General features: G+C 47.6%; 1 protein-coding gene across 3 annotated transcripts; it reads left to right on the forward strand.

Annotated features, from left to right (window-relative positions):
* On the forward strand, positions 1-27,643 carry CCNK (cyclin K). Of its 3 annotated transcripts, XM_004754866.3 has the most exons (12): positions 30-117; positions 1,489-1,593; positions 10,597-10,845; positions 11,519-11,600; positions 13,009-13,140; positions 17,869-17,974; positions 18,481-18,538; positions 19,276-19,445; positions 19,754-20,025; positions 20,767-20,800; positions 23,465-23,536; positions 26,291-27,643. In XM_004754866.3, exons 3-12 carry the CDS (start codon positions 10,649-10,651, stop codon positions 26,914-26,916), a joined length of 1,749 nt encoding a protein of 582 aa, XP_004754923.3. In that variant the 5' UTR covers positions 30-117; positions 1,489-1,593; positions 10,597-10,648; the 3' UTR covers positions 26,917-27,643. The 3 variants fall into 3 exon arrangements, with proteins under 3 accessions (XP_044929451.1, XP_004754923.3, XP_044929455.1); XM_045073516.1 differs by lacking the exon at positions 1,489-1,593 and having other exon boundaries at positions 1-117; XM_045073520.1 differs by lacking the exon at positions 1,489-1,593 and having other exon boundaries at positions 50-180.
* Positions 27,644-27,970: the final 327 nt, after the last annotated feature.

Here is a 27,970-nt window from a genome sequence, read left to right on the forward strand (position 1 = left end):
GTCGCTTGTTTTTCGACGCGGACGCAGCGCGATGACGTGCTTCCCCGACATTCCATGTCCAAAATGGCCACAGTCGGCGAGGAGAGACGTCGCTAAGGGGCTTGCCTGAGGCGAGGGGTGAGTGACCGACGGACCGCGGGCGGCGCCGCTCCCCTCCGCTTCCTTGGAGGTCGGAGTAGGGTATGACCTCTTTCCTCCATCCACTGGCAGAGTCGCTTTTCTCGGATTCCGCCTCGCTCCGCTATCCCCCGTGCAAATCGAAGTTAGCGGGCGACGGCGGGGCTGCGGGACGGGCTTCGGGAGAGGGTCTGAGGCTCGGGCGCGAGGCAGGGAGGCCGGCGCGGACCCTCACGACAGAGAGCGACCCTCGGACTGAGGGGCGGCTAGGGTTCGGGGACGTTCTAGCAGGTGGGGAGGAGGGGCGGGGGTCTTTCCGCACGCGCAGGCACGCTCGGAGCCGCGCTAGCGCGGACCACCCGCGGCTTCCCACCAGTTCTTCGGCCGCGTGCGGGTCCCTGTGGTGCTGAGGCCTGGGACTTCGCGAATTATTCCGCATCCGGGGCGCTCCGACTTTGGGAGCCGGAGGACCCTGGAGCAGGGCGGGACTGGGGATAAGGCAAAGGCACTTCCGCGCTCAGATTCGTTCTCGCCGAGACGCGGCCCTTAACCGATCCTTGCCTGGGTTGGGTTTGTTATAAAGGAACTGTCCTTGAGCCAGTTGAGGCCGAAGTCCGGAGCTCGTCGAGAAGCTCTTAGACTACCACCAGCACGAAAGCGTGGTGGGTAGAGCTCCCTAAATTTGGACCGCCAGGTACACCGAGCCTTCGCTAAATCATCCGACTTCAGGCTCGGTTTCTAAGAGCAGTTGCTCGAGAGTGGTGGGTGGTCTTCTGTGTTTTTAAGGGAAACTTGATGAAGCTCGTGTGTCTTGCTCTAAATCGCTCTTTAGAGGTATCTAGCCTAGTGCCTTTCAGTTGCAGACGCTCATTACAGGTTTGTGGGCATGATGTTGTTAGAACGAAAGCTCCGGGAGCACCTAGAACGCCGCGGGAGCTGTAGTAAGTTTTCTGGATCGCTGGATGACGGTGGTGGTGCCGGTATTGGTAGACATTTTGTCAAGATCGTTAGTGTCCTTGGGATCTTGCGTGTTAAATAATCTCGAGTATAAATGTAAGAGTGATCCTGGATTATTTTACTTTCTTCACAGTGAGAACTACTGATACCTACTTTTAAGTGGGGGAGGTTGTTGTCTCATTTTGATTATATTGGGATGCATTATTCAAACATATTAGTTGATTTTTTTTAGTTGATTCTTGCATAAAATATACTTAACATTTGTTTCATTTTGAAAATGTAGTTTGCGCCAACAAGCAATAAAGAAACGTTCTAGTTGCTAATAAGGTCCTTAAATGCCACTTCTGAAATTTAATGTCCTGAAGAAAAGACTGGTCATGGTTCTGGCCTACTAAATTAACTACTTTACTTCAGGAGATTATGTTCAAAAGCATGGAGTTCACTGAGGAAGAAAAACGTTTTGTTTGCTTTCTCTAAAAACGGAGTAAGGACAACCAACCAAAAGGAATTAAGTTCAAGGTAATTTAGGAGATTAGAAAGAATATTAAGCTGGGGCGGGGGGGGGGGGGAGGGGGGTGCACCTGGGTGGCTCAGTGAGTTAAGCCTCTGCCTTCAGCTCAGGTCATGATCTCAGGGTCCTGGGATCGAGCCCCACATCGGGCTCTCTGCTCAGCGGGAAGCCTGCTTCCTCCTCTCTCTCTCTCTGCCTGTTTGTGATCTCTGTCTGTCAAATAAATAAATAAAATCTTTTAAAAAGATATTAAGCTGGGTTAAATCCAGTTCATATTTTTAGGGTCAGATAAATTATATTCCAGAGTATTCGCAGGTAAAATTGTAAAATTGTTATTCATAGGTTTTGAGGAATCAAAAAAACACAGTTAGTGAGAAGACCAGAGTCTGGTAAATGTCTCAGTGTTTGCAGAGAACAGTTAGATGGATGGCTCTTGGGTGCTAGAACTTGTTAAAATTTGGGGGATTATTTTGGGGAGAGCAAAAAGAGTTTGTGAATACTTAGGAGAGGAGAGCTGATTCCCTCAAACTGGCATCTAATTACTTTTCTTAGAAGTTTACTGTACCCTGGTGGTGAATGAGGGATTGTTAGACACGGATCCATTCAATTTTCTTTAGGATCTTGAACGTAATCTCTCTTTCTTTCCTAGTAGGCACAAGAGATAAATGTGCCCTGGGTAAGGCCTTTTTGGATAGATTTATATCCTTTCCAATTACTGAACCCAAAATGTTGATTAATGGTTTGATGTCAGCCTTAAGAGAGGTCTTCAGAGATGACCTACAGGGCTCTGGTCTTATGCTTTCTTATTACCAACTTAAAATATATGAGGCATGCTTCTATAATCAATGCACCCAAAACTTGTAGCTATAAAGAATCCTTAAAAGTTGAAACAATAGACCAAAACTAATAAGATGTGCATTTGCCAAGTTGAATTTACAGAAACTCAATTACATGAATTTGAGATAAGGAAGACTTGCCTTGAAAAAAAGGATTCTAGGATGTAATGTTCCATATGTGGAAGGGAAGTGTAGACTTTCCCCAGATTGAAGGATCTAATGACAAATTGTGGCTCTGCCATTTAAGACCTTTGTGAATTAGGCAAGTTGCTTCTTGTCTCTTCAGTTCTGTTTTCTCCGCGATAAATTATGAGAATAAGAAAATAGAGCTTGCAGGCATGCTGTGTCTCAGTGGGCACACAGTGGACATGGTGCTGAATATTAGTAACTCCCTTCCCCCATTTGCTATGAAGATCATATAAAAAGTGCTGTTTTCCATTTTGGTTGCTAACGTTTAGGGGTTATCTTGAAACACTAAAAACCATGTTGAGAAAATGGAGATGTTTGTTTACCCTGGAGAAGAGAAGGGAATGAAAAAATTCTCTTCACATATTCAAAAGGCAATCAGATAAGGGAAAGGTATTTTCAAGGCTTAGAGAGCAAGGTAGGAGCTTCAGAGCATTGTTGAAAGGTAGAAAGATCAATACAAGATAAATACAAGAATTAAGGTGCAGTGCTATAGGCTGCCTGCTAAACAATTAACATCCCATTAATAAAAGTGGCCAGATGAAGGTTAGTGACCAAATTTTACTGTTATTTTACAAGAGTAGTGCTCTACCCCTGAGCTATGGAGCCTTCCCGTATTACTGTTACTTTAGAGAGAATTTCCGTACTAAGTAAGAAGATTGATTAGTGACTTACACTGTTGTTTCCAAATTGTAAGTGTCCATAATTTTAAATTTAAAAATGCATTTATTCTTTCATCTTGTAAAATGATACATCCAAAGCACATTCCTGAAAAGTGTTGCCAAAATGCTTTGACACGCTACTTGTTTATTGAGAGATTTTTACTTTGTGGAGCTCATAAACTTCTCTGTCATTTTCATGGTAATCATGAACTGCTAATGAGAAAACCTATAACTTTAGGGTCTCATGAAAAAATAAAGAGTAACCTGGAACAGTGCTATAGAACTGATGTAAGAACTTTTTCAGGGGATGAATGATTCAGAGGGCTGTTTTTATTCTGTTTGTGTACATTTATTTTCACTTCCTCTCAGGTATTGGTTGGTTTGGCCCCAGAGTCTAAAGGCACCTACACGGGATCATTAGCATGGGGTTTGGCCACTGACAGCAGGCACAACAGGCTTGAAATCTGTTTGTGGTTTATCTGCTGGGACTGGGATTATCTTCCATCCATGTTTCATCCGCACTGGGTCCCAGCCCTCATCCTCACTCTGCCTCTGTCGTCTCAGTGGGTGACTTGGCACTCTACTTCCCAGTGGAGTTTTATGATTTATTTCCTCCCCCTTAACTGAGTTTTTTCCAGTATCTTCCTCAAACTTTTCCTTCCCTCTGGTTCAGAGCTTCCTTCCTAAGGTTAACTTTTTTTTAACTATGCTTTCCATGATTCCTTAGCGAGTGAAGCCCTCAGTGGCTTATTCAGCCTCTACCTAGTGGCTCTTTCCCTTCTTGATTCAGACTCTTCCTTCTACTTTATGCTGAATAAACAAGAATAACCTGTTTCATAGCCTATTCATTCCTTGCCCTTGGAGTCTTCCTTCTCCCCCATTGCACTTCTGTAAAGATTCTATTTGTGCATGTGTATATTTCTGCTATAATTATTGAGATGGTTCACATACCATACAAATCACCTGTTTGAAGTAGTGTGTAAGTCAGTGGTCTTTAGTACAGAGTTGTGCGGCCATTACTTTCACTGTCTCTAAACTAATCACCAAAGTAACCTTTCCTTAATTCTTGGTTCTTTAACATTTTTTTAAGCAATCGTCACTGTTGACTACCACATCTGGCTTATGGCCAGTATCCCTTGGTTTCTCTTGCAGTTGAAGTCGCAGATTTCCCACCTCTTTGACCATTCCTTTCCTTTCTTTCCTTTACTGATTCTTCTGCTTTCTCCGGTTCTGTTCCAGACCCATCTGTGTTCACTCTCCAGCCCTCCACCTGTCATCATGACTTTAGTTGTCGACTCTATATAGATGAATCCCAAATAGATGTGTTCTTTCAGATTTCAACGGTCCCATTTATCTGTCTGATGGGTGTTTCCACACAAATGTCTTATGGGTTCTTCAAACCTAATATTTTTGGAAACAGACTTCTCCCTGCCCCAGGTCCCCCCATCAAAACCATCAAAGCTAACTCTTTCTCTTCCCGTTTTTGTGTGTGTGTGTGTGTGTGTTTTTAGTATTACCTTTTCCGTCAGGCAAACAAACTTGAAATCATCTCTTGCCACTTTTTTTGCCCCACAGCCGGTTGTGGCGCTTCCTCTTTTCTTCAACACCATCTTGTGAGGACAAAGCCTTCATCATTTCTCCTACAGCTGCTCGAGTCTCCTAACTGGTTTTCTTCCTGCAAATCTCCAAACAGCCTCTGCTTCATCCATCTCTCCCCTTACCATACCTTATTATTTTTCATGGCACTTGCTACTCCCTGACAAGTAATAACATAGTTGTTTTCTCTCTGTTTCTACCACGACAGCATAAACTTGTGGTAGGGCAGAGACCTTGCCTCTTATTTCCTGCTGTGTCTTTGAGGCCTGGCTTGTAGTAAACACTCAGTAAATAGTTGAATGAGTAACTACATGCAGAACTGTTGGGTTAATGTATCCTAACATAGTATTCCCTACTTGTGTACTATGAATAAGTTACAGATAGTTTGAGATGTTGATTCCCTCAAGCCACTTGGCCACTTGCTTTCTGCTCCACAAGAGTGTGCATGAATGTTTGTTACTGTTAATAATGAAAAACTGGAAATACCTTAAGTCTTCATTCACAGTAGAATGGATAGGTAAATTGTGTTTTATTCATAGAATGAATACTGTACAACAGAGTTTCTCAACTTCAACACTTGATATTTTGGATCATTTCATTCTTTTTGGAGGGTTGTTTCTTGCCTTGGAGAATGTTTGGCAACATTCCTGGCCTCTACCCACTGGATGCCTGCGGCAACTCCCTAGTTATGACAACCAAAACTGTCTCCAGATATTGACAAATGTCCTTGGGGAACAAATTGCCCTTGAAAATCAGAATGAATGAATGGTGTGCTTTATGCAATGAGGGTAAACATAATGTTGATCGAAAGGAAACAGTTGAGACAGAGTGATACCCTGCCATTCCACAGTCTTTCAGAAACCTGCAAGACTAGTTGCTGGGAATAGACATCAAGATAGTGGTTATCTTTGGGGGACCCGGGATTAGAAGAGAAGTAAAGAGAATGCCCGGGGTGTTGGCAGTATTCTGCTTCTCAGCAGGATGGTGTTACACAATTGTGTTCACTTTGTGAACATTAGTAAACCATACACTTAAAATTTTCTTTCTGTAAAATGTAATGCAGTTACACATTGTTTGAATTTATAAATTCATAAGCAAGCATTCTTTGGCTGCTGAGAGAGTCTGATCCAGAGGGGATAAGGAGGACCTGGTCTGGTAAGCCGTCTGACCTGAGTCTCTCCCACTTTTTATGAAGGGAAAGAAGAGTACAGGGACTCCTTGTTTACCTGTGGTCTAGACCAGAAACCTGGTCAGGCTTTACTACCTTTACTGTGCAGGCCTGCGTTGTCGCTGAACTTTTTGTGAGTAAATTGCAGACATGATACTTTACCCCTAAATACTTCATCCGGCCTGAGAACAGTCATTTTTGTATATAATCACAATATCATTATTACACCTGAGAAAGTTAACAGTCCCTAATAGCCTCTAATATACAGTCCATATTAAAATTTCCCTACTTGTTCAAAATTCCTTTTATAGCTTTCTTTTTTCTTTAAAAAATAAGGATCCAATCAAGATTCACATATAAGTTTGAACATTACGCTTCTGTAGTCTTTCCAGATCTAGGACAGTTCCTCCCATCTTCTTGCTTTTTCATGACTCTTTTGAACCGACCAGGTCAGTCATGTGGTCGTGTCCCATTTCTGGATGTGACTAATAGTTTCCTTGTGCCATTTAACTTGTTCTTCTACTCCCAGCATTTACGGTAAACTAGAAGTTAGGTTTAACCAAGGTAGCTTGTTTGGATATAGCTTGAGCTTTCTGGAGGTAAGAATCCACAGGTGGTTGATATTTGCCAAGCTTGATTGTTTTTGTTGAGGTAAAGGTACTTTTTTCCACAATAACTAATACCAGTGCTAGCAAAGAAGACTCTTGGATCTTTTACAATCAATCCTTGCAGTTTTTCTTTTTAATATTCACATTCCCTGAGTTTGTCCAGTGAGAGCTGATGGCTGACTCCTGTGTCTTTCCGTAAGCTTCCATTATTCTGAACTCATCCCAGGCAGACCCCTACCCCGAACCAGAAAGGAGAGCAGAGACGTGGTTCCTTTTAGAGGGTAACAAGATGTGGGCCCTGATGTGTTTCTGACTATGGGAGTGTCATTGCTTCTAGATACTTCCAGTGGACAGGGCTAAGATATAGATATAGATATCGCTATCTGTGTGTGTGTGTGTGTGTGTGTATTTTAGCCATGATTTATTGTGATATTTTCAATTAATATTTGACCTTACAGATTATCCCTTAACCTTTGATCTTGTGCATATATGTTTCCTTTGAGCTGAAAATCTTGATTCCTAACAACATTAACATTTATATATCTTTGCTTTATCCTACAATAGACACACACACACACACACACACACACACACATACTTACGGGAAAGTTTAGGATTTCTTTGCAGTTCTTTAGTCCTTAGAATATATCTCACTTAGGATGGAACGAGATCAGGAATTACGATGATTTTCTGGTGGTTTTGTTTCCAATTTGTTATACACTGGGTTTATTTTGAGTTTTAGGGTTTGCTTTTTTCTTTTTAGTTAAGTTCAAGAATATGTTCAGTATTTACATGATTTGAAAACAAAGTTGCAGAAGGACTCCTAACCCAGCCTGTAAGAGCTGCTTCCAGGGGCTGTAGCTGGAATTGTTTGGGCAGCAAAATAAATAATGACCATACTGGATTATAACTCAAAGAATGAAACAGATAGTATTGAGTCCATACTAATATAAGTAAATGATTGAATAAATAAATGAGGGAGAAGGAACAGATCTTTCTTTAAAAAGAAACCAAATAATGTTGAAGTACGAAAGGAAATAGAAAGGCAGGCATCATTAGAGCACCGTGGTAATTGTTGCAGGCAAGATCCTCCAAGGGATGCTAAAATTAATAGGCAAAACTTTAAGAAAAACAGGTAATTTGCTTAGTATTTTGCATTGCAAAATGTTTTCTCTAAAATGCTTACTAATTACTGTGGTAATGATAGTCTGTGTCCCCACATTCTTTGATACCCCTCCTTCCAGGAGATGTAGCCTAATTCCCTGCCCTCTAGGCCGGGCTAGATCTTATGATTCATTTGTAAGGAATCAAAAATGGCAATAAGGAGAAAGCAGTGGCTTACAGTGAGAAACTGGGCACAACCCCAACTTCATATCAGCAGGGGGATGTGAGGTGAGGTGACGGGCACTTCAGATCTGTGCCAGTCTTCCTCGGAACTCCAGGCTGTTCCTGGGAAACGTCAGACAGACCTAAACCAGAGACAGTTCAGTCACCCTAGGTTCTCTTCAGAACTGGTGAGCTCATGAAAAACCAGGAAAGACTGAGAAACTCTTACCAGAAGATGCTAATACAGCTCCTAAATGCTGTGTGGCATCCTGGATTAGATCCCGGAATGGAAAAGGGATTTTTGGAAAAACTCAAAGTTTGCATCAAGGCTGTAGTTGATAATGTACCAAAATTAATGTCGTAGTTGTGGTAAATGTACTATGGCTGCTTAAGATACTAACATTGGAGGGAACAGAGTGAAGGGTATACAAGAATTCTTTCCTGTCTTTACAGCTCTTCTGTAAATCTATAATTATTTTCAAATAAAAGATACCTTAAAAAGTCAAAACTGTCTAAAAATGTATACCCAGAGAAGTACTCTTCCATTCTGTTCTTCTCTGTTCCCTAGAGTAATCTTTTCTTTGTAATGAGTTAAAAAAAAAAATAGAGATATTTATTCTAATTTCTTCTCTTTTCTTACATGTATACTCTCTACACTGTCTTGTGTCTGGCTGCTCCTGGAAATGTTTCCTTACCAGTACTTAAAGAAAGATCCTTTTCAGTCTCTTAATACCTGCCTGGTACACCATTAGTGTTGATGTTAACTGTATTTTATTCAGCCAGTGCCGTATTGAGGGACATTTGGGTTGTTTACAGTTTTTGCTATTATAAATGACATTTTTGTGAAGAATCTTGTGCATATGTTGTTTCATACTTGTAATGGTATTTCCAGAGTGGATTCTTCGAAGTGGGATTACTAAGTAAAAGAGCAAACGCTTATGCAAGTTTGTTAAGTAGTGCCAAATTCCCCTCTGTGAGAGTTGGTGCATTTTGTGTTCCCACCAGCGCTATATGAGATTGCCTGCTTCTCCCTGGCCTTGCCAACAGAGTAGTCACGCTTTTAGATTTTCTGCCAGCTACGAGTTGAGAAGTGTATCCCAGTATGACATCTGACTGTGAACTCTTCATATGTACTGATCAACTCTCTGTGCCCTTTGCATATTTACCTAGGCTAACTGACCCCCCTCAACCCCCAGTCATTGCCCAGTTCTGTCACACACACAAGTACATGTTAGTTGAAGAAGATTGTACTTCTCCTTAAACTTAATTTCTTCCTTTTGGGGGAACAATCAGATTTTTAGGGTTCCCAAGTACAAGGAAGAGGAGGGATGTACTCAACCTGCTGAAATGAGGCAGAAATGAGGGAGCACACAGAAGAGGTTAGGCTTCCAGATTAACTGATGCCTCTGGCCCAGACCCAAGGTAGGGAACAGATACGTTCTTGCTGAGCGGACCAACCTGGATCTAATGGCCTCTAAAATCCTTCCACTGGCCTATTTCAAGATTGCTATTCTCTGATCACATTTACAGTTTACATATTCCAGTAGCCTGTTGATGAAAGTCCTTATTTTTTCTTTTCTTTTCTCAATGGGTCCCTTTTTTTTTTTTTTTTTTTTTTAAGATTTACCCATTTGCATGCACGAGAGCGCACACGCATGTGTGCACACAAGCTGGATGAGGGACAGAAAGAGAAAGAGAATCTCAAGCAGACTCTCTGCTGAGCATGGAGCCAGACACAGAGCTCGATCTCATGACCCAAGATCACTACCTAAGATAAAAGCAAGAGTCGGACGCTTAATCCACTGAGCCACCCAGGCACCCCAGCTGACACTTTTAGAGAAAAAGAGGATGAGAAAGCTAGAACATACTAAAGGAACTCCTCCTTCCCTTGTGGGCCACCTCTTTCCTCCCGCTCCCTCAGAATCCCTGCACCCATACCTGAGTTGTGCTGCTCAGTTCACTGATTCATGCAGATCTGAAATCATCCAATCTGGTGGCTTTCTTTTTCTTTTTCTTTTTTAAAGATTTTATTTATTTGACAGAGAGAGACACAGCGAGAGAGAGAACACAAGCAGGGGGAAAAGCAGGCTTCCCGCCAAGCAGGGAGCCTGATGTGGGGCTCCATCCCAGGACCTGAGACCATGACCTGAGAAAGCAGATGCTTAATGACTGAGCACCCAGGCGCCCCTCGGGTGGCTTTTCTAAGTGAAATGAAGTAAACCAAAAAAGCAGAATTTTGATTGGGTGGTAAATGGAAGAGATGGATAATTTTAAAGCCTAAGTCTTTTTAGTGGGGTAAGACAGGCCCAGATTTTACTGAAGAACAGAACTAGACCAGTGTTGAGGGGATTGGAGCTACTGAAGAAAGGCAGAAAGGTACATGAGACAGAAATGCTTTTCCTTATAAGCTACCATGAAATTTGGAATTTATTATGGTGTGGGTCACTTAGGTGTTAAGTTGGCTTTGGAGGTGAACCTGGGCTTCTCTATCAGTCACTCAGTAGTGTTGCCTCTCTGGGAAATTTTGTTCCAAAATTAAGTATAATCTGTGACTGCAGACTGTTTATAATAATCAGGATTGTTTAATATGAAAAGTTCCTTTCCTGCTTTGCTGTTGCTTCTCTTTTAGGGTTCTAACATTTTCAGAAAATCTTTTGGAAAGAACAAGTCTACTTCAATAAATGAAGGAGAATAAAGAAAACTCAAGCCCTTCAGTAACCTCAGCAAACCTGGACCACACAAAACCATGTTGGTACTGGGATAAGAAAGACTTGGCTCACACACCCTCACAGCTGGAAGGACTCGATCCGGCCACTGAGGCCCGCTACCGCCGAGAGGGTGCTCGGTTCATCTTCGATGTGGGCACACGCTTGGGACTGTATCCTGAGTCTCCCTGGAATGTGTTATAGACAGGCTCCCCACCGCACCACCACCAAGAATTAAATTAGATATTATAGACAAAGTATATAGTACTGTCTCTGTACTGAAACAGTTCTTCAATTTTTATTTATTTATTAAGATTTTATTTATTTGATAGAGACAGCCAGCCAGAGAGGGAACACAAGCAGGGGGAGTGGGAGAGGGTAAAGCAGGCCTCCTGCAGAGCTGGGAGCCCAGTGTGGGCTCTGTCCCAGGATCCTGGGATCATGTCCTGAGCCGAAGACAGACACGTAACGACTGAGCCACCCAGGTGTCCTTAAATATTTTTATTTAAATGTTACTTCTCATTTACTTGGCTCTTCAGGGGTTTTCTGTTTGCCATTCATCATTTAAATGTGTAGAGTTAGCCGTTGAGTGAATGGCCACCGGGCCCAGTGACTATAGTAGAAATGGTACCTAAAGGAAGGTGAAGCCCGGCCTTGTTGTAAGTATAAACTTCAGCTTGACGATAGCTGTGTCTGACACCCTAAGATCCCCCTCGGCCCACTTGGCCACAGGTAGTATGTACTTTAACACTGAGTTTGTTTTTATTATTTGTCTTTATTTTTCTACTTTTAACTAAAAACATAACCAATAAAAATTCTTGGTAAAGTACTTAACCAGAACAACAGTCACTATGATACTCTGGCAACTGGAATAATTTATTTTCATCGCTTCTATATGTTTCATTCCTTCAAGCAATTCCCAAGATATGTAAGTGTTTGAGTTTTATTATAATTTTCTATCACATGTTATTATTTTCACAGTTTAGTGGACTGGTTATAGTAGTCTCTTTTTATTCTATTTTCCCAGAAGGTATTTATTTTTATATAATACGTGCTATCTATAAGCAATCAAGTTGGGAGTTTTTTGTTTTTTTCCAATTAACTATATTTAAATCTTTTTTTATTTAGGCCACTGTGGACCATAATCATATTGTACTTTGTGTGGGATTTACTTCCTTCTTACCTTTCACAAGATAAATTTGGGCTTATAATTAACACACACACACACACACCCCAAAAAAGGCTAAGATGGAAGAGAAGTTCTTTATGCTGTATCACTCATTCTTCAGTTACTCCTTAAAAACGTTGTATGTCTCGTACTCTTTGGAGAGTCAGACAGGGAACCTGTAGCCAGCACGCATAGTATGACATGTACAGAACACACGGTCAGTAGTGAAGCCACAGGAGAGGGAAGGAAGGAAGGTTGGCGCGTTCAAAGGAGAGGTTAATTACATTTTAGAGGGATTAGGGGGAAACGCCAGTGAGAAGTTGCCGGCAGTTAGGTAAGCCTTGACTGCAAGTAGGGCGTAGACGTGCTGAAATGGGGCAGAGCAGTTAGTCCAACAGCAGCTGGCGTGAGCCTCGACAGCAGGATGCTGTTCAGTGTCGGCCCAGCCAGGGGTCCGCCTGGCAGGAGGCGAACGGTGGCGAGGGAAGATGGAGCCGCCCGTAGTGAGCCTTGGAAGCTGGACCAGGGAAATCCGACCTTAGTAGGTAGACTGGGAAGGTATCGAAGGATTTCAGGAGGAAGACAACAGAAGTCTTACCGGGAAATTGGTCTGTTGGAGATCCTTCCTCTTACAGTTTTACCGAGTTTTGTGTACGTCTGCCATACTAGTTTGTGAAGTTCTAGAGGAAGGAGCCTGTAGCAGAATCAGCTTGCTGCCCCGCGCAGCGTCTGACGCCCACTGCGCTCAGGGTCCCGTGGACAGGGGCGTGCCGAGGAGGCTGGCGCAGGCGGAGAACAGCCAGAAGCCGCGCAGCGAGAGGCCGGCGGTGTAGGGCCGGCGTGGGGGTCCGGGCCGCCGCAGCAGGGGGAGCAAGTGTGGGCAGTGCTGTCCAGATGGGTCCCACAGGACACGCATTCGTTGTGCTCTTTCTCTGCAGCCAAGCTCACTATTCAGGGAGCCATTATCTTTAAGACTGTGATATAAAATGACAGTTTGTTCCTGTGAGTCTTCTCCTTCCTGGCATCTACTTTGTTTACGTGTTGTTTTCTTTAAAAAATTAGATTTAAAATAATTTATGAAGTCAAATGGGGAAGGCCAAAAATTCTTGCTTCTATTTCTCTGTGAGTTTTGTTAACAATATCTCAAGAGATTCTGTCTCCATTTTAGGTGACGGGAGCCTGTTGTCTCTTTCTGGCTGGGAAAGTAGAAGAAACGCCAAAAAAATGTAAAGATATCATCAAAACAGCTCGTAGTTTATTAAATGATGTGCAGTTTGGCCAGTTTGGAGATGACCCAAAGGTAAGAATCTTAACTTCTTGCCTTCAAATCTTGATTTCTCGTAGCGGCATTGTGGTAAAGTTCCTTGTGTGGCCCCTGGATCTGCCATTCCCCTGAGCCCTGGGGCCCTATGCAGAGGGTGCTCATGCTTGCTTCTGTCAGAGGGAGGAAGATAATGGGCCTACATTTAAAGCACTTGCTAATGCACCGTGCTGGGTACTTTGGGGGGGCCAGAGCACATTGGATATGCACAAAAGTCCCCTCATGACCACTGGCTCTCCTAGATCCAGAAGTGGTTTGGTTTCTTCAGTTCAGCAATGATGGCAGGGGCCCAGTCTCCAGCCAGCCTCTGGGCAGGCAGAAAGTACACATGATAGATGGACATGCACTTGGGTCTGCCTATGCTGTGTGTCTTTTTGCTTTCTAAGAATATTGGCAAATATTAACATTTGCTGCTATTTTCAGACACCGAGACACCGCTGTTGAACATACCATCCATCCTGTCCCTTCCCCACAGTCCCTGACAGCGTCAGGAGATGGCACTGAGATAGCTGTACACATACTGTCATTAGGTGTAAGAAGGCCAGTGTCAGAGCCCAGGGGCAGCTTTCCTCCATCCTTGACTCTTGCCAGGGTCCCCCCATTGTAACCCTTCGGCTCCTGTGCGTCATGTTTCACAACAGTGATTGCAGCTGGTGGTGGGGTAGATGTTAATCAGATAATTGTGCCGAGAACTGCCCGCTTGTCGACTGTAAGATCTGAGAGAGCGAAGACCATGTCTGTTTTGCCTGGCGCCTGGCACAGAGGCTGGGCAGGGTGGGCACTCAGCAGCTGCTTGTTGAACGATGAGAAACTCAAAGGCGCAGGTAGGGCAGACCTGACCAGGGCAGGGAGGTCCGACGCCGTCCGCTCCTGCTTTTCCTACCGCGCTGCTGTTGCCCGCCACAGTAGACACCGCTGTCTGCCGAGCAGTGCTGATAGGTGTGTGTATTAACACATGTTCATTCTCCTTGCTTCAAGGAGGTTACAGAGGCTCAGAATGCTTTTGCATATATTGTGGCTGCGATGAGTACTAACAACTCTATAAGTATTGTCCATATGCCTAACTCTGTTCCTTGTACCGATTTATAAATCTGTTCACCTGTTTATGAAAATGTGAGTCTGTTAGGAATTCTTGCTAACAATGATCAAAATGCAGTTTAATAGAAGTAATGTAACCATCGGTTCCCTGTGGGTGTCTGATTCTGACGCCATAGCAGACCGCTGTGGGAATGCGTCACGGGCACGTGCAGCACGCTCGGTGCCTTTGGAGAAGCCCCTCTGACTTCAGCCTTTACCCGCCCGCTCCACTTTCAGACGCAGAAACTAGGGCCTGGTCATACAGAGTGAGCTAGAGGGCCTGCGGCTCCAGGGCCCCAGAGGTTGGGAAGGGGGATGGCCGTGCGGTTCAGACCTTTACAGCAGGACCTAGCCTGTCCCAAGTGGACGAAGGGGCTTTGAAACCTGCCCCTCTTCCCTATCATGCACAGTCTCCCCAGAAACGATCTGGAGTACAAGGCCACACGAAAGTACCCTGGACCTGGGAGCAGTGAAGCCGCCGTGGAGGAGGTCTCCTTTGCCTGAGAGGAGAGTGAGCCGGCCCGTGAACGTGGGGAGGCAGTGCGAGCGGTTAGGAAAAAGAAGATCGGGGCTCGTGTGGGTCATTTTTGCCTTGATTAGCTTTGCTTCAACTGTGTGGTTCCCCCCCCATCATATTAATTTCTCGTGTGTTCAGCAAATACTTATTCCAGCCGCTGTGTGAGGCCCTAGACCTAAAAGAGGTGGCAAAATAGACGTGGCCTTTGCCATTCTTGAGCATTTTGTAGTGGAGTTGAGATAGATTTTAATGAAATAATCCTATAACTATCTGATTATGAGCTGTGGTGAATGCTATAAAAAGATTATTTAATAGTGTAGCGAGGGCGTTCAACCTGGGAACCTGGACAGGTCCCCCCAGACAAGTGTTGTGGGGCTGAGGGCAGATTCCCCGAGGAAGGATGCTGCACACAGACCTATCATTACCCCATTACTTGAATATGGGAAACATAAAGGGAGGCCAGGCCTCGGGCTATCCTGTAATACTGTATGGGCCACAGCCTCCAAACCTGTAGGTGCACTTGGTGAAAGGCTGTTCCTAATTTAGAAGTCATGGTGAGACTTCTGGGAAACAGGTGGTGACAAAACCAGGCAAAAACACGCCAAGGTTAGCAGGATGTTTTATATTGTGGGGAAATTTGTGAGGTGGTAGAAAGCTTTCTTGAGAGAATGCTTGCAGTGCTAGGGTAGAAGAACCTTTGTCCTGCCATGCTGCTTGGAATAGTTAATCTGAGAGAACCGTCTGTGTTCTGTCAAGTGAGGCCAACCTCAGTGTGAAAGCCATTCCCGGATCCTCTTCTCTTTCTGAAGTTAATGGACTTGTGCATCTGTTGGTGATGGGATTTCAGGCCTCTACCAAGCCCTGTCTTCCCAGGTGTAAACAAGTCATTGTCAGCGCAGACCGCATTGACTGGGATGCCCCTTGTCTTTCAGTGCCGGGTGTGGCCAGGCTGCACAGAGGCTGGGCTCAGGAGGTACCTAATTGTGGGTGTTAACTAGTTCCCAAGCACAGTGAAAGGGGAGATTCCATTTACAACAGCAACAGTAAAATAAAATGTCCGGAATGAAGCCTTGTAAGAAACTGTGGAAACATGGGAGCTGAGGGAAGGAACTTAAAAGCACTGAAGGAATGAAAAAATTCCAATAAATAAATATTTGATAAGAAGATTCAAAGTTAAAAATCTCCATTTTCCCTAAATTGTCCTAGGACTTGATGAGTTCCCAGTCAGAACACTGATAGCTTCCTTTTCTTCTGGACTGACACTAAGTGAAACAATACCAAAATGAAGTGTGGGGGACCGCCACGAGTCATTACTGCCAAGATGACCAACAAAAGAAGGAAAGTGTTGTTCCAAAAAGCACCGTGGCCACGTGCAGCCTGTTCACCACACCAACTGCACCCATTGTGTGCCCAGGGACAGTGCCATCAAGAAATTCATTATTGGAAGGGCGCCTGGTTGGCTCAGTCAGCTAGGCGTCCAACTCTTGATTTCAGCTCAGGTCATGATCTCCGGGTTGCGGGATCAAGCCCTGCATCAGCTCCTCGCTGAGCATGGAGCCTGCTTAAGACTCCGTCTTTCCCTCTGCCCCTCCCTGCACTTATGCACAAACACTCTCTTTCCCTCTCTAAAAATAAAAAAAATGAAGTTCATTATTGGAACCAAAGTAGTGGCTGCCACTGTCAGGGACATTTCCAAAATGATTGATTTCAGTGCCTTTGTCCCACCCGTGCTGTATAGGAAGCTCCTTTTCTATGTGAGACAGGCATCGTTCTCGTGACTCCTGGAAGGACCAAGTGCCTCCACCCCGTGTAGACCCTCAGGTGCTGGCCCCCAACCTCCACCAAAGCCCATGTGAGAGCCAAGCAAGATATTATTAAGACTGAAGAAAAACTGTCCTCTGGAAACAGGAAAAGGAAAATTATACTTAAAAAGTAGGTAGGGGGGTGACATGCGAAACAAGGAGTAATGATTACACCCTCCCTTCCAAACATGACATTCCTTTGATCCTCGGACAGAAGGAGACAAACATACGAGTAGTCAGAAAAGGTTTTGTGTGTATGGACAGGTTAAGAATGTAGTTTGCTAGAAGAGCAAGTGACGACATACTCTGTAAAAACACACGTGCTATGTATGGATGTATCAGATACTGAGTCTGAGTTTGCGTGAATCTGCTTCATCGTCATTGCTTGTTTGCTTTTAAGTTTTCAGTAGAAATCCCTGAAGGATTGTGGTTTTTGATGGAAGTCTGGAAAGAAACTAAAGTTAAATTGTCTATAAAGTGAAGGTCTGTTTTGTAAAGAGGGGCTCGTATATGCAGAACAATGACATTTCCAGGGTGCCTGGCAAGCTCAGTTGGGGGAGCCTATGACTCTTGGTTTGAGCCCCATCCTGGGTGCAGAGATGACTTTAAAAAATAAAATCTTTTGGGGGCGCCTGGGTGGCTCAGTGGGTTAAAGCCTCTGCCTTCGGCTCAGGTCATGATCCCAGGGTCCTGGGATCGAGCCCTGCATCGGGCTCTCTGCTCAGCAGGGAGCCTGCTTCCTCCTCTCTCTGCCTGCCTCTCTGCCTACTTGTGATCTCTGTCTGTCAAATAAATAAATAAATAATCTTTTAAAAGTGATTGATTAATTAATTAATTTATTTATTGGAATCTTTGGGGGCACCTGGGTGGCTCAGTGGGTTAAAGCCTCTGCTTTTGGCTCAGGTCGTGATCCCAGGGTCCTGGGATCGAGTCCCACATCGGGCTCTGTGCTCAGCGGGGAGCCTGCTTCCCCCTCTCTCTCTGCCTGCCTCTCTGCCTACTTGTGATCTCTGTCTGTCAAATAAATAAAATCTTTTTTTAAAAAAATCTTTTAGAGATTATATATAATATTCCTAAGAATGTTTCCAGTGTTTTTAAAAAACCAGCTTCGATTGTTTCATCTTCCTCCTTTTAGTTCTTTTCAGAATTTCTCTTTGTCTCTGAGCAAGGTGAAAGCCTGGGAGGGCCGAGGAGAGAAGGGATGAAAAAGAGATGCTCAGCCGGCGCTAGAAGAGAGGAAGTGGGAAAGCCGAATGCGGCTTCAGACCTGAGATGGAAATCCTATCCCAACAGTTGTTATTTTATTTTTAGGAAGAAGTGATGGTCCTGGAGAGAATCCTACTCCAGACCATAAAGTTTGACCTACAGGTGGAACACCCGTACCAGTTCCTCCTCAAATATGCAAAACAACTCAAAGGTAAGGGGGAGAAGTTACTTAAAGAACTTTTCACTGTGAAATCAAGTCTTTATGATTTGATGGCGTTCAGATCATGCTTCTCAAAAGAGTTCGAAAGCAGAAGAGCTGGGTCTGTGAGTGTGCGTGTGCGCGCCTGGGACATCAGGCTCCCAGACAGCCCGGTATTACTGTAACTGTTAGTACCGCTTCCTGTCAGCTACAGACAGATTCTGCGATTCAGTTGCCAAGTGATAGGAGGCAGGAAAATGAGTCAGAGTTTTTTAAATAGCCTAATAAAATCTGCCTTGGAGCAGGCTTCCCATAAACGGTGGTTCGGCGCAGGTCGTGTGGGAAGAGAGTAGACAGAACTCAGACCCACCCGTGTGCCCTCTGTTCCCAGGCAGCAGCCCTTTGCTGTGTGTTGGGGCGGTGCGGAGCGCAGCGTGGGTTTGAACTAAATGCTGCTTTTTATGCACTTTCTCACTGTTGCTATCACTACTAATTTGCCTTTTTCTTCCTGTTTCTAGGTGATAAAAACAAAATTCAAAAGTTGGTTCAAATGGCATGGACATTTGTAAATGACAGGTACGTGTGTTCAAGTGTCGATCTAACTGTAGTTCTTAAAATAGGCAGGGACTGTATGGCTGATTGGATCCAGGCTCCCTAGTTTGTGTCAAGGACTCTGTGTCAAGGACTCTGACTCACCCAGCCTGAAGGGCCAGCTAATGGCAGAGATGGGGCCAGCGTCCGGGAATTTGGCTTCCCAGCAGAGGGATGCATGGCCATGTCTGGATAGAAGAAGCAAAAATGTCATCCCCAGTTTAAAACATAGTCCAGAACACCAGAGAATTGTGACAGCTAAATACTTAGAACCCGTTTGGTTCTGCACAAATAGAATGCCTTGTAAATGGTTTTAGAGCCTTGCTGTTCTTAGAGCCAGGGGTCCAATGAGGTGGTGTGTGCGGACAGAAGGCCTCTGCGTGGAGCTGCTGTCATCTGAAATCACAGTTCAGTGACGAGGATTTCAAGTTTAACGGACATAAGCTTGTTCATTTGTATTTTGTGGTACAGCAATTTTTTAACGTACTAGCATTCTGATTCTTCAAAGAACGTATTAGTAACTGGTGAGTGGTGAGTGGGCCAGTAACTTATTTTGGTACCTTTAGAAGACTTAAAACTTGCTGCTTTTATTTCTAATTCTTTATGTGGTCATTTAGAGAGGAGTGAGCAAACCGACATTACGTGTGGCATCTGCTCTCCATTCATTGGATAACATAGCTGTTTGCTCCAAGTCACGTCACCTCTTTTTCTTGTTGAACTAGTCTCTGCACGACCTTGTCACTGCAGTGGGAACCAGAGATTATAGCAGTGGCAGTGATGTATCTCGCAGGACGTTTGTGCAAATTCGAAATACAAGAATGGACCTCCAAACCCATGTATAGGAGATGGTGGGAGCAGTTTGTGCAGGATGTCCCTGTGGATGTTCTGGAAGGTACTGGCATGCTGGACTTTCCTAAGGGGCTTCCACGTTTGGGGGATCCTTCTCTGTCAGCCTCAAGTCCCAGGAAGGGAATTCCCCACATAGGTAAATGTAAGCCATTCTTCAGAAGCACCTTTATTAGTTCAGTTCTCTCCTAACACCTGCTCTGCCCACACTGTGCACAGCAGAGTTTGGGAGAATTGCAGAGGTGATCCCCTCTCATTGGTCCCTGTAGGGGAATCCTAGCTGAAAGGGAAATGGGCTGATTTTTCCCTAGGCAGATGAATTTGTGACAAATGTAATTGTTGTCCACCATTCAGACATCTGCCACCAAATCCTGGATCTGTACTCACAAGGAAAACAACAGATGCCTCATCACACACCCCACCAGCTGCAGCAGCCCCCACCTCTCCAGTCTACACCACAAGTGCCACAAGTGCCACCGCCCCAGCCGCCTCAAGGCTCCGACCCGCCCCCACCACAGCAGAAGGATGCACAGCCGCCTGCCCCACAGCCCCCGCCGCAACAGGCCCCACAGCCCAAGAAGCCGTCCCCACAGCCCAGTCCTCCCCGCCCAGCGAAGCGAGCCGTGGTGAGTGGGCCAGGCGGCCCCGGGAGCAACCGGCTCTCCGGGGTGGGGGAGTGGCCAACCCCACAACCGAGCACAGCCCCTCTTCTGATCTTCTGAGGACTCATACAGGACACTGAGCCAGGGGCACCCCGACCTCTCCTTCTGGCTGCGCATCCACAAGGAGCCTGAGAACTGCGGTCAGAGGGGGGGCGGGGCACAGGCAGCCGAGGAGAGCTCCATCCCCCTCCAGCCATCACTGCCTGCGTGTTTGTGTGCGTGTTTGCGTGTGTGCATGCGTGTCCCACTAACCGGCAGGGTATCACATCTGTGTGCTACCTGCTAACATCAGTCTCTCCAGTCTCTCTGGCTTTTCTGTTTGGTGCTCTGAGTGATATGGAGAGTTTGTGGAAGTTTCTTCCCCCAGCAACAGCCCAGCCAGTAGGAGAGACCATGAGGGACAAACACATGTCAGCAAACCACTGATCGAATTTAGGCCAGCACATTAGAGGCCCTGAAACTTAGTGTTGGTCGGAAGCCACTGTTGGAAATCCTCGGGGGTCCCATCAGACCCGGGAAAGGGAAGGAGGGAGGAAGCAGAGGGTGGTTTCTCAGGGGTCTCTGCCCTGCGGCCCTAAGCCGGAGCTGGTTCTGGCGTGGAGCCGGAGCGGCTGTTGCTGTGAGTCCGTTCGGTCCTGGGTCATCTGTTCGTCCTCCCTGTGCCCCCAGTCTTGGTTGACACGCGTGTATTATCTCTTGTAACAGGTCGTTTCTCCCAAAGAAGAGAACAAAGCAGCAGGTAACTTCCCGTTCTAAGGGGGCTTTTTTAGTTTCTATGTCCGTTTATCAAAACTTCAGATTCTTAGTTAACATTTCTGCAAGATTTAGATTGCCCTTAAAATTTATCATTATGGTCCATCCAAAACTTCACCCTGCCTGCCAGAAAAAGTGCCCTGTGTGTTCAGATTGTATTCGGACCAAAGTTATCAAAAAACAGGAGCAGCGATAAAAGTGTACTTCGCAGCCTGTGTACACATGTGGCCACGAGCGAGGGAGCGGGGATGCAGCAGCATTCCTTACTGGAGGTTTGGTTCAGCCCACCGCAGTAGACTGATGGGGGCCTGGGGTCCCCATCTTGAACACCAAGTGGCAGAGTGGGGGGTGGACAGGATGGCAGTGACAGGCAATGCTGGTGCCCAGAGAACCACCCTGTGTGCCAGCCCTGCTGCTTATGTGGGCCAGACCTCTTTTAAATACAGCTTAGGTTTAGGTTTGGGGTTTTTTTGTAGAGCCCAAAGTTGGTTAATTTGTTTCTACATCGGAAACAAATGGAAAGGGCAAGTAAAATCTAGAAGATCACAGAACAGAAATTTAGAAGCATTTGTCCATGTGTCTTGGGCCCTGATGTGCTGAACTCTTGGAAGACAGGACAGTGTTTACTCATTTCTGTTTCTCTTTTGCTTAGTTCCAGGGTGGGAGTTCAGTGAATGATTTATTGAACTGTTGTGAGATCTCCAAGTTACAATAAAGCTACATTTCTCTCAGGGTCTTTGGGGAAGTGCTGAGTTCAGTACAGGTGAATTTTTCTTCTGCTCCATCTGGGCAGAAAGTAAGTGTGAGACCCAAGATCGGGCTGTGCTGCTTGCCATGTGGATATAAACTGAGCTGAGCTGGTGTGCGGTATAAGGCAGAAACAAGCCAGTGGCGACCTTGGAGGAAGACGGGCCTTTGAGCACCTGGGGCTGAGCTGGGGGGTTGAGCCTGTAAGTGGAAGGATGCACGTGGGCACAGGAGCGGGACAGGTGGGCAGGAGGTCTTACTCTATGAAGAGGTAAAAGCGAGGAGCTCTGCGGGGACTTAAAGTGTGACTGGAACCAGACTGGAGCCAGAGTCCATGTGGGGGAGTGTGGATGTTTGCATAGGCAGCGGGAGCCACTGAAGATGTTTGAGCAGGAGAATGGCAAAGTCTGAGTTCATTTTAAAAAATTTGCTGGCGGCAGTTATAGGACAGATGGTTGGGAATGCGGAGGCGCTCGCAGGTCTCTGAGTGAGACGTGGTGAGGGCAGTCAGGGTAACGGCCTGGGGCCCGCAAACGGAGGGTGTGGACACAGCCTGCAGGTAGGACCTTGAGCAGGCTGTCTGCCCTGTGTGACTAGCTGCAGGTGGCTTTCGGGCCCTGGAAGTGTAGCCATCCCAAATCATGGTGTGCCCTTTGTGCAAAATACACACCAAATTTCTAAGCGTTACTAAGAAAAGAAGTGTAAAAACTCTTACTGATGAATATTTATGTTGATTACACACTGCAGTGATCAAATTTTTATACATTAGGTTAAATATTAAATTAATTCACATCTTTTTTAAGGTGACTCCCAGAAAATTTAAAATCACAAGTGTGGCTCTTCTCTTTGGGGGCAGCACTGATCTAGACAGCTTCAGCTTGGCTGGAGGGCAGGGTCGCAGGTAGGCATCTGATGTGACAGTGACGGCAGTCACAGCAGAGGTGGGGAAGGCGTCATGTGAGCTGCTGGGTGGAGCTCAGAAGTCAGGTCCACGGCTCTAGGAGAGAGAGCAGCTTGAGGCATAGATTTACAGTTTATCCACCTAGAGGAGAGGGGACTTGATCCCCCAGAAAGCGAATACAGACATATCCCCGAACTTTGAATATTTGGCCTGTTTGGAACAGGAAGCAGGACAGGCTCAGCGACGCTAGAGCAGAATCCCCTCAGAACAGTGTAGAAGCCAGAATAATGTGAGCTTCTGGAAGAAAGCATCAAAACATACAAGCTAGCACAAAGACGAGAGTTCTTTTTCCATGAGGTGTGCCTTCCCTGCTCCCTACCCTCATAAACCCCAGCTACTGGGCTTGGTATAGCCTGGCTTAGTGTTGTCGCTGTGGGTGCTGGTGGCCTGCAGCCTCTGGGTCTCTCCTGGCGTCCTTAATGTCCTGCTTCTGACATGCTGCCATCGGGAGCATGTGTCTGTGAGGAAGAAAATAGACTTAAAGTGTGCACAATGAAGAATACAAAGGTGGTGGCTTCTCCCGTGAGCCCTCGGGGCTGGGTGATAGGGCTGTGCTCTAATCCTGTAGACCCGGTAGACAGACGGACAGACATACTCCCCATAACTGAGATGGTGCTCTGCTTCTCTCCTTGTTGGAAGGCCTTGTCCAGGACCGTCCGCAAGGGAGTTGGGTAGATGTGGAAAGAGCTGTGAGAAGCCAGCGGCCTGATTATTTGGGCTGGAGGATGTGTGTTAGACTTGTTTGGTTCTGGTGAAAGGATTCGCAGCTCACGGTTAGGCTGAGGCCTCCCTCACTTTGCTGAAGCCTTGGTTACATTGGTTCTGTTTCCCCAAAGACACTTCTGAATGGCACATTTCCCTTTTTCTTCTTCCTTTTTGTCTTCTATGCCACGTTTATTCTCATGAAGAAGTAAGTTTGTCAATATCCTTTTCCTTTTTTAGAACCACCGCCACCTAAAATCCCCAAGATGGAGACCGCTCACCCTCCGTTGCCTCCGGCCCACCCTCCTCCAGGTGAGTGGCTGCTCAAAGCAGTGTGGGAGGCCGGCCTTCCCGTCTGCTCTTCCAGAGGGCTGACTTGGGGAGGCCTGGGACAAGTCCACCGAAGGGAGACTTGGTAAGCCAAAATTTTAAAAGAAGATAGTGACCAAGTATCTTTCAAAAAATGGTGTGTGTTTGTCTTTCACAAACCAGATCTTTTGAGGATGTTATAAATTCCAGGTATATCTGGATATTCTCTGGCCTGTCATGTGTAGAAGGGCTAAGCTACGCAGGATAAATGTAGAATCAGCTTCAGGAAGACAAAGCCCTGGCAACTTAGGAACATTGACCCGGCAGGATCGCTGTGGGTCTTAGACCCCAGTCTCCCTCGCTCTGCTTCCTGGGGGCGGGGTGCCGTCCGGGGGCATTTGGAGGAAGGAGCAATTGCTCGGAGTCGAGCGGAGAATAAAGCGTGAGGAGTTCCCACCCGGACTCAGGGAACCAGGAAGCTTCCTTGGTGCCACGTAAGCCTGGAGGAGAAGCCCTGTGAGGGATGTAGCATTCTCTTCCTGGGACAGCGCTCTGGAGGATGGAGCAGGCCGTGGGGTGGGCAGGAGTCGTGTGTGTTCTGAGCATTGCTGGGCCAGCCTGCCTCACCCAGGGGCTCGCCACGTGCCTGTGGCAGAGGTACCACGCATTCTCTTTCTTTCTGCTTATGGTCAGTCCTAGCACTTGAGAAGATTGGGGAAAGTAGGGGCATCATTTGCTACTTTGGGACAAATCCTATAGTCCTCAGTCTAGGATGAAGCCTGCTTAAAAAGACACCTACAGTGGGTCATTTCTATACTTCCGTGGCGTCTCCGCCACAAGCAGGCACGGACCCGCATCCCCTGTGCCAGGGGTGTGGCTGAGAAGGGGTGTGGGGTCCTGGGAAGCCCAAGGTAGGGAGAGCTGCACACTGTGGGGCGGGGGTGGCCTGAGCATGGTGTCGGGAGCCCCGCAGAATGCACAAAGCTGGCAGGAGGGGTGAAGGCACTGGTGGCAGGTGGTGGGAGCCTGCTCGGCAGCCGGAAGGGCCGCGGTGGAGTCTGGCAGCTGCAGGTGCTGAAGGCGGAGGTGGAAGCGGAGGGGTCGGTGCGCCAGGCCGCAGGGGCTCATTCCCGCAAGGTCCCATCACTGCTTCATAGGGGCCTGTGGCCGAGGGGAGGCAGATGGAAAAGAAGACTCAGGAGGAGCAGGGGTCTGTGGTTCGGGGAGCCACAGGTCCTGATGAGGCGCAGGAGGCACATCCTCCCCAGGGATGTCTCAGAGGGCGGCGGGTGGCGGCAGGCATCAGAGCGAGGAGAAGAGCACGCAGGTGCCTGCCCAGACCACTGTTCCGGGTTCGGTTACAGAGGACAGGCGAGTGAACAGGTGACTTGTGGCGGCGGCACGGTGTGACAGGAAGTGACATCTCAAAGATGGACAAGCGTGTTCGTGGACCCAGGCGCCCTAGACTGACACAGGAGGAATTCAAGGTGGTGGACCCTTTGTCCACAGGCCTCCAGTTCACACTCTGTTCCTTCATCAGCTTCGGAACTAAGAGGCCACTGGCCCTGCCCTGGAGCCCAGACACAGTTCTCCATAGGCTTACCCGACCTTCCGACTTGGCTGGGCGTGCTGGTTCATTCAGGCCGGGCCCCAGGGCCGTGGCTGGTGCTGAGAGATGCGCTAGCCAGCCGGAACCGCTGCCCTCACGCACGGGGCGAGAGCAGGGAGGGTCCCGCAGACACCGCAGCGCCGCCCTGGGCACGTGACACATCTGTGTCTGTGCAGCCGGGGCTGCTCCGAGCTCCAGGGAGCACATGAGGCCAAGTGCTAAGAGACCCAAAACCCCCTTCATGGCCCTCACTTTCTTGTGTTCTCTGGACCCTGAGATCTTGGCTCCTGTGATTTGTCTTTGACTCTGGGCTGCCGTAGGAATTACCCAAAGAACACACTTCCGCAGTGATTGGCCTCCCCTGGTGGGATGTCTCCAGTGTCCTTGTCCAGGTGTCTGGTCGTGAATGCAGAGGGGAATCGCAGGGGGAATGTGTGCAGGGAGGCTGCGGACGGAGGGAGCGGGGCTGCGCTGGGAAGCGCCATGGGAGGGCAGCCCCCCAGAGCTCGGCAGTGCTCCCTGGCAGTGCTCCCTGACAGTACGCACTGGGGGCTGATGTCCCTTCTCTTAGTGAACTCGAACCAGAATTCCTCCTTTGGTGGCTTCATCGGGAATGTCAGAGACTTGCTCATTGTGTTTTTTAAATGTCGCCTCATTCACTTGACCAGCTCGCAGGCTCTGCGCTTGCTGCCGGTGCTGCAGACAGGGAGGTGACGCGGCCCCGGCCTCGTGGTCTCTAGAGGCAGAGACAGGCAGGCACAGGGCCCCGCTCCCATCTGTACTAGCAGGGGGGCTCCATGCACTGCAGGCACTGCCTTGGCCCGAGTGGTGAGGACCAAGGGAGGGAGACCCGGCCATGCTGCGTGGAGGGGGTCCTTTGCAATGGGATCAGGCACCGGCCACAGAGGGGACGGCTGCTTGCTGTTCTCTGTGCAGTTGGCCATGGGGGAAGAGCAGCAGCCCTGCCAGTGCTATAATGGGGGCAAGAAAGTGGGGGAGGGTCGGGGAGAGCACGAGAACTGCTATGTGGAGCTCCTGGCTTCCGGGGCGGCCTTCCCCACCCTGAGGTCATCAGTGGACACGTCCCCTGCACAAGCAGACCCAGGAGCCAGCCCAGGGCCAGGCAGTAACTTGTCTCTTCTCTGCAGACCGGAAGCCTCCCCTCTCAGCTCCCTTAGGTGAGGCAGAGCCCCCGGGCCCCGTGGATGCCAGTGACCTTCCCAAAGTCCAGATTCCTCCTCCGGCCCACCCAGCCCCCGTGCACCAGCCGCCACCGCTGCCACACCGGCCGCCGCCGCCGCCACCCTCCAGCTACATGACCGGGATGTCTACCACCAGCTCCTACATGTCCGGAGAGGGTTACCAGAGCCTGCAGTCCATGATGAAGACCGAGGGCCCCTCCTACGGCGCCCTGCCCCCAGCCTACGGCCCGCCAGCTCACCTGCCCTACCACCCCCATGTCTACCCCCCCAACCCACCCCCGCCACCAGTGCCCCCTCCCCCAGCCTCCTTCCCTCCACCTGCCATTCCTCCCCCAACTCCTGGCTATCCCCCGCCTCCCCCCACCTACAACCCCAACTTCCCACCCCCGCCCCCACGCCTGCCCCCCACCCACGCAGTCCCCCCTCACCCTCCTCCAGGCCTGGGCCTGCCACCTGCTAGCTACCCACCTCCAGCTGTCCCCCCAGGAGGACAGCCACCTGTGCCCCCACCCATCCCCCCACCTGGCATGCCTCCCGTTGGGGGGCTGGGGCGGGCAGCCTGGATGAGATAACGTGATGCCTTTTTTTTTCCCTTTGTTTTTTTAACAAATGTTTTTCTAACCAACTTGAAGAGTAGTTTAAGTGGGTAAGCAGCAGGGTACCTTATCTATTGCTAGAGAGCTGCAGTATGGGAAGAAACGGACCGGAGCTGACATGAAATTGGGCTGGTCCTCCACATCTGGAGAATGGGGCCAGCGGCTTTCAGCGTAGCCTGGGCAGCGCCAGTCTCGATCCCACCGCACATTTGGTCTCAGCTGGTGGAGTCCTGCACTGGGTTCTTTGTACTCATGGAAACGTTAACCAGCCATATTGGCTCAAGAAATAGCTTCAGTAAGGAGTGAATTTCCTTCTAGAAATCAGTGCCTATTTTTCCTGGAAAATCCATTTTAAATAGTCCAGTCCCATCTGAAGTCACACTGTTGTCATCACGTTCATTCTGTGACGTTTTTTCCCAACACCCAGTAGGTCAGACGAACCACAGTTTTGATTTAGAGATATTTACGTCCTTTGTATTAATCTTATTTTGAAGGGGTTGCCTTGTTGGATGGCTTTGTTCTTTTTCTTCCAGAGAGAAAGGGAGAAATGTACTTGGAAAGTAATGTATGTTTACATCAATTTGCAAATTCCTGTACATAGAGATATATTTTTTAAGTGTGAATGCAACAACATACTGTGAATTCCATCTTGGTTACAGACGCGGCTCCTTTGGTCAGTTATCCAAATAAACCTGTTGTGAAACGACCGTTTTGTTTCTTCCGCACAGAAGGTGGGGCCCCAAGAGGCAGTTCTTGCCCTTGGCCCTGGGGGCTGAGGGGCGGGCAGCAGAGGGACATTGGCCTCGCAAGCCCCAGACCTGACCCCATGTCACCCAAGGCAGCGCCCCCAGGGGTCTGCCCTCACAGACGAGCTCTTAGACCCGCCCCATGCCTGCATGGGCTCCCCTCAGAGGAACCTGGGTGGTTCCGAACCAGCCTGGAGCTCTCACATGCACCCATGCAGATGGGCTCCTGGGTCCCACGGGGGCTCGGATTGGAAATTTCTTTCCACTCGCACCATCCGAGTAGC

This window comes from Mustela putorius, unplaced genomic scaffold, assembly GCF_011764305.1.
Source record: "Mustela putorius furo isolate JIRA1106 unplaced genomic scaffold, ASM1176430v1.1 tig00000129_pilon_pilon_pilon, whole genome shotgun sequence".
In the NCBI taxonomy this organism is placed as follows: Eukaryota; Metazoa; Chordata; class Mammalia; order Carnivora; family Mustelidae; genus Mustela; species Mustela putorius.

Excerpts from the sequence above, each read along its gene's own strand:
- CCNK (XM_045073516.1), top strand. The coding sequence starts at position 10,649 with ATGAAGGAGAATAAAGAAAACTCAAGCCCTTCAGTAACCTCAGCAAAC. Across the intron at positions 20,026-20,766 it reads GCCCAGCGAAGCGAGCCGTG|GTCGTTTCTCCCAAAGAAGA; the intron begins GTGAGTGGGCCA and ends CTCTTGTAACAG. Across the intron at positions 23,537-26,290 it reads TCCGGCCCACCCTCCTCCAG|ACCGGAAGCCTCCCCTCTCA; the intron begins GTGAGTGGCTGC and ends TCTTCTCTGCAG.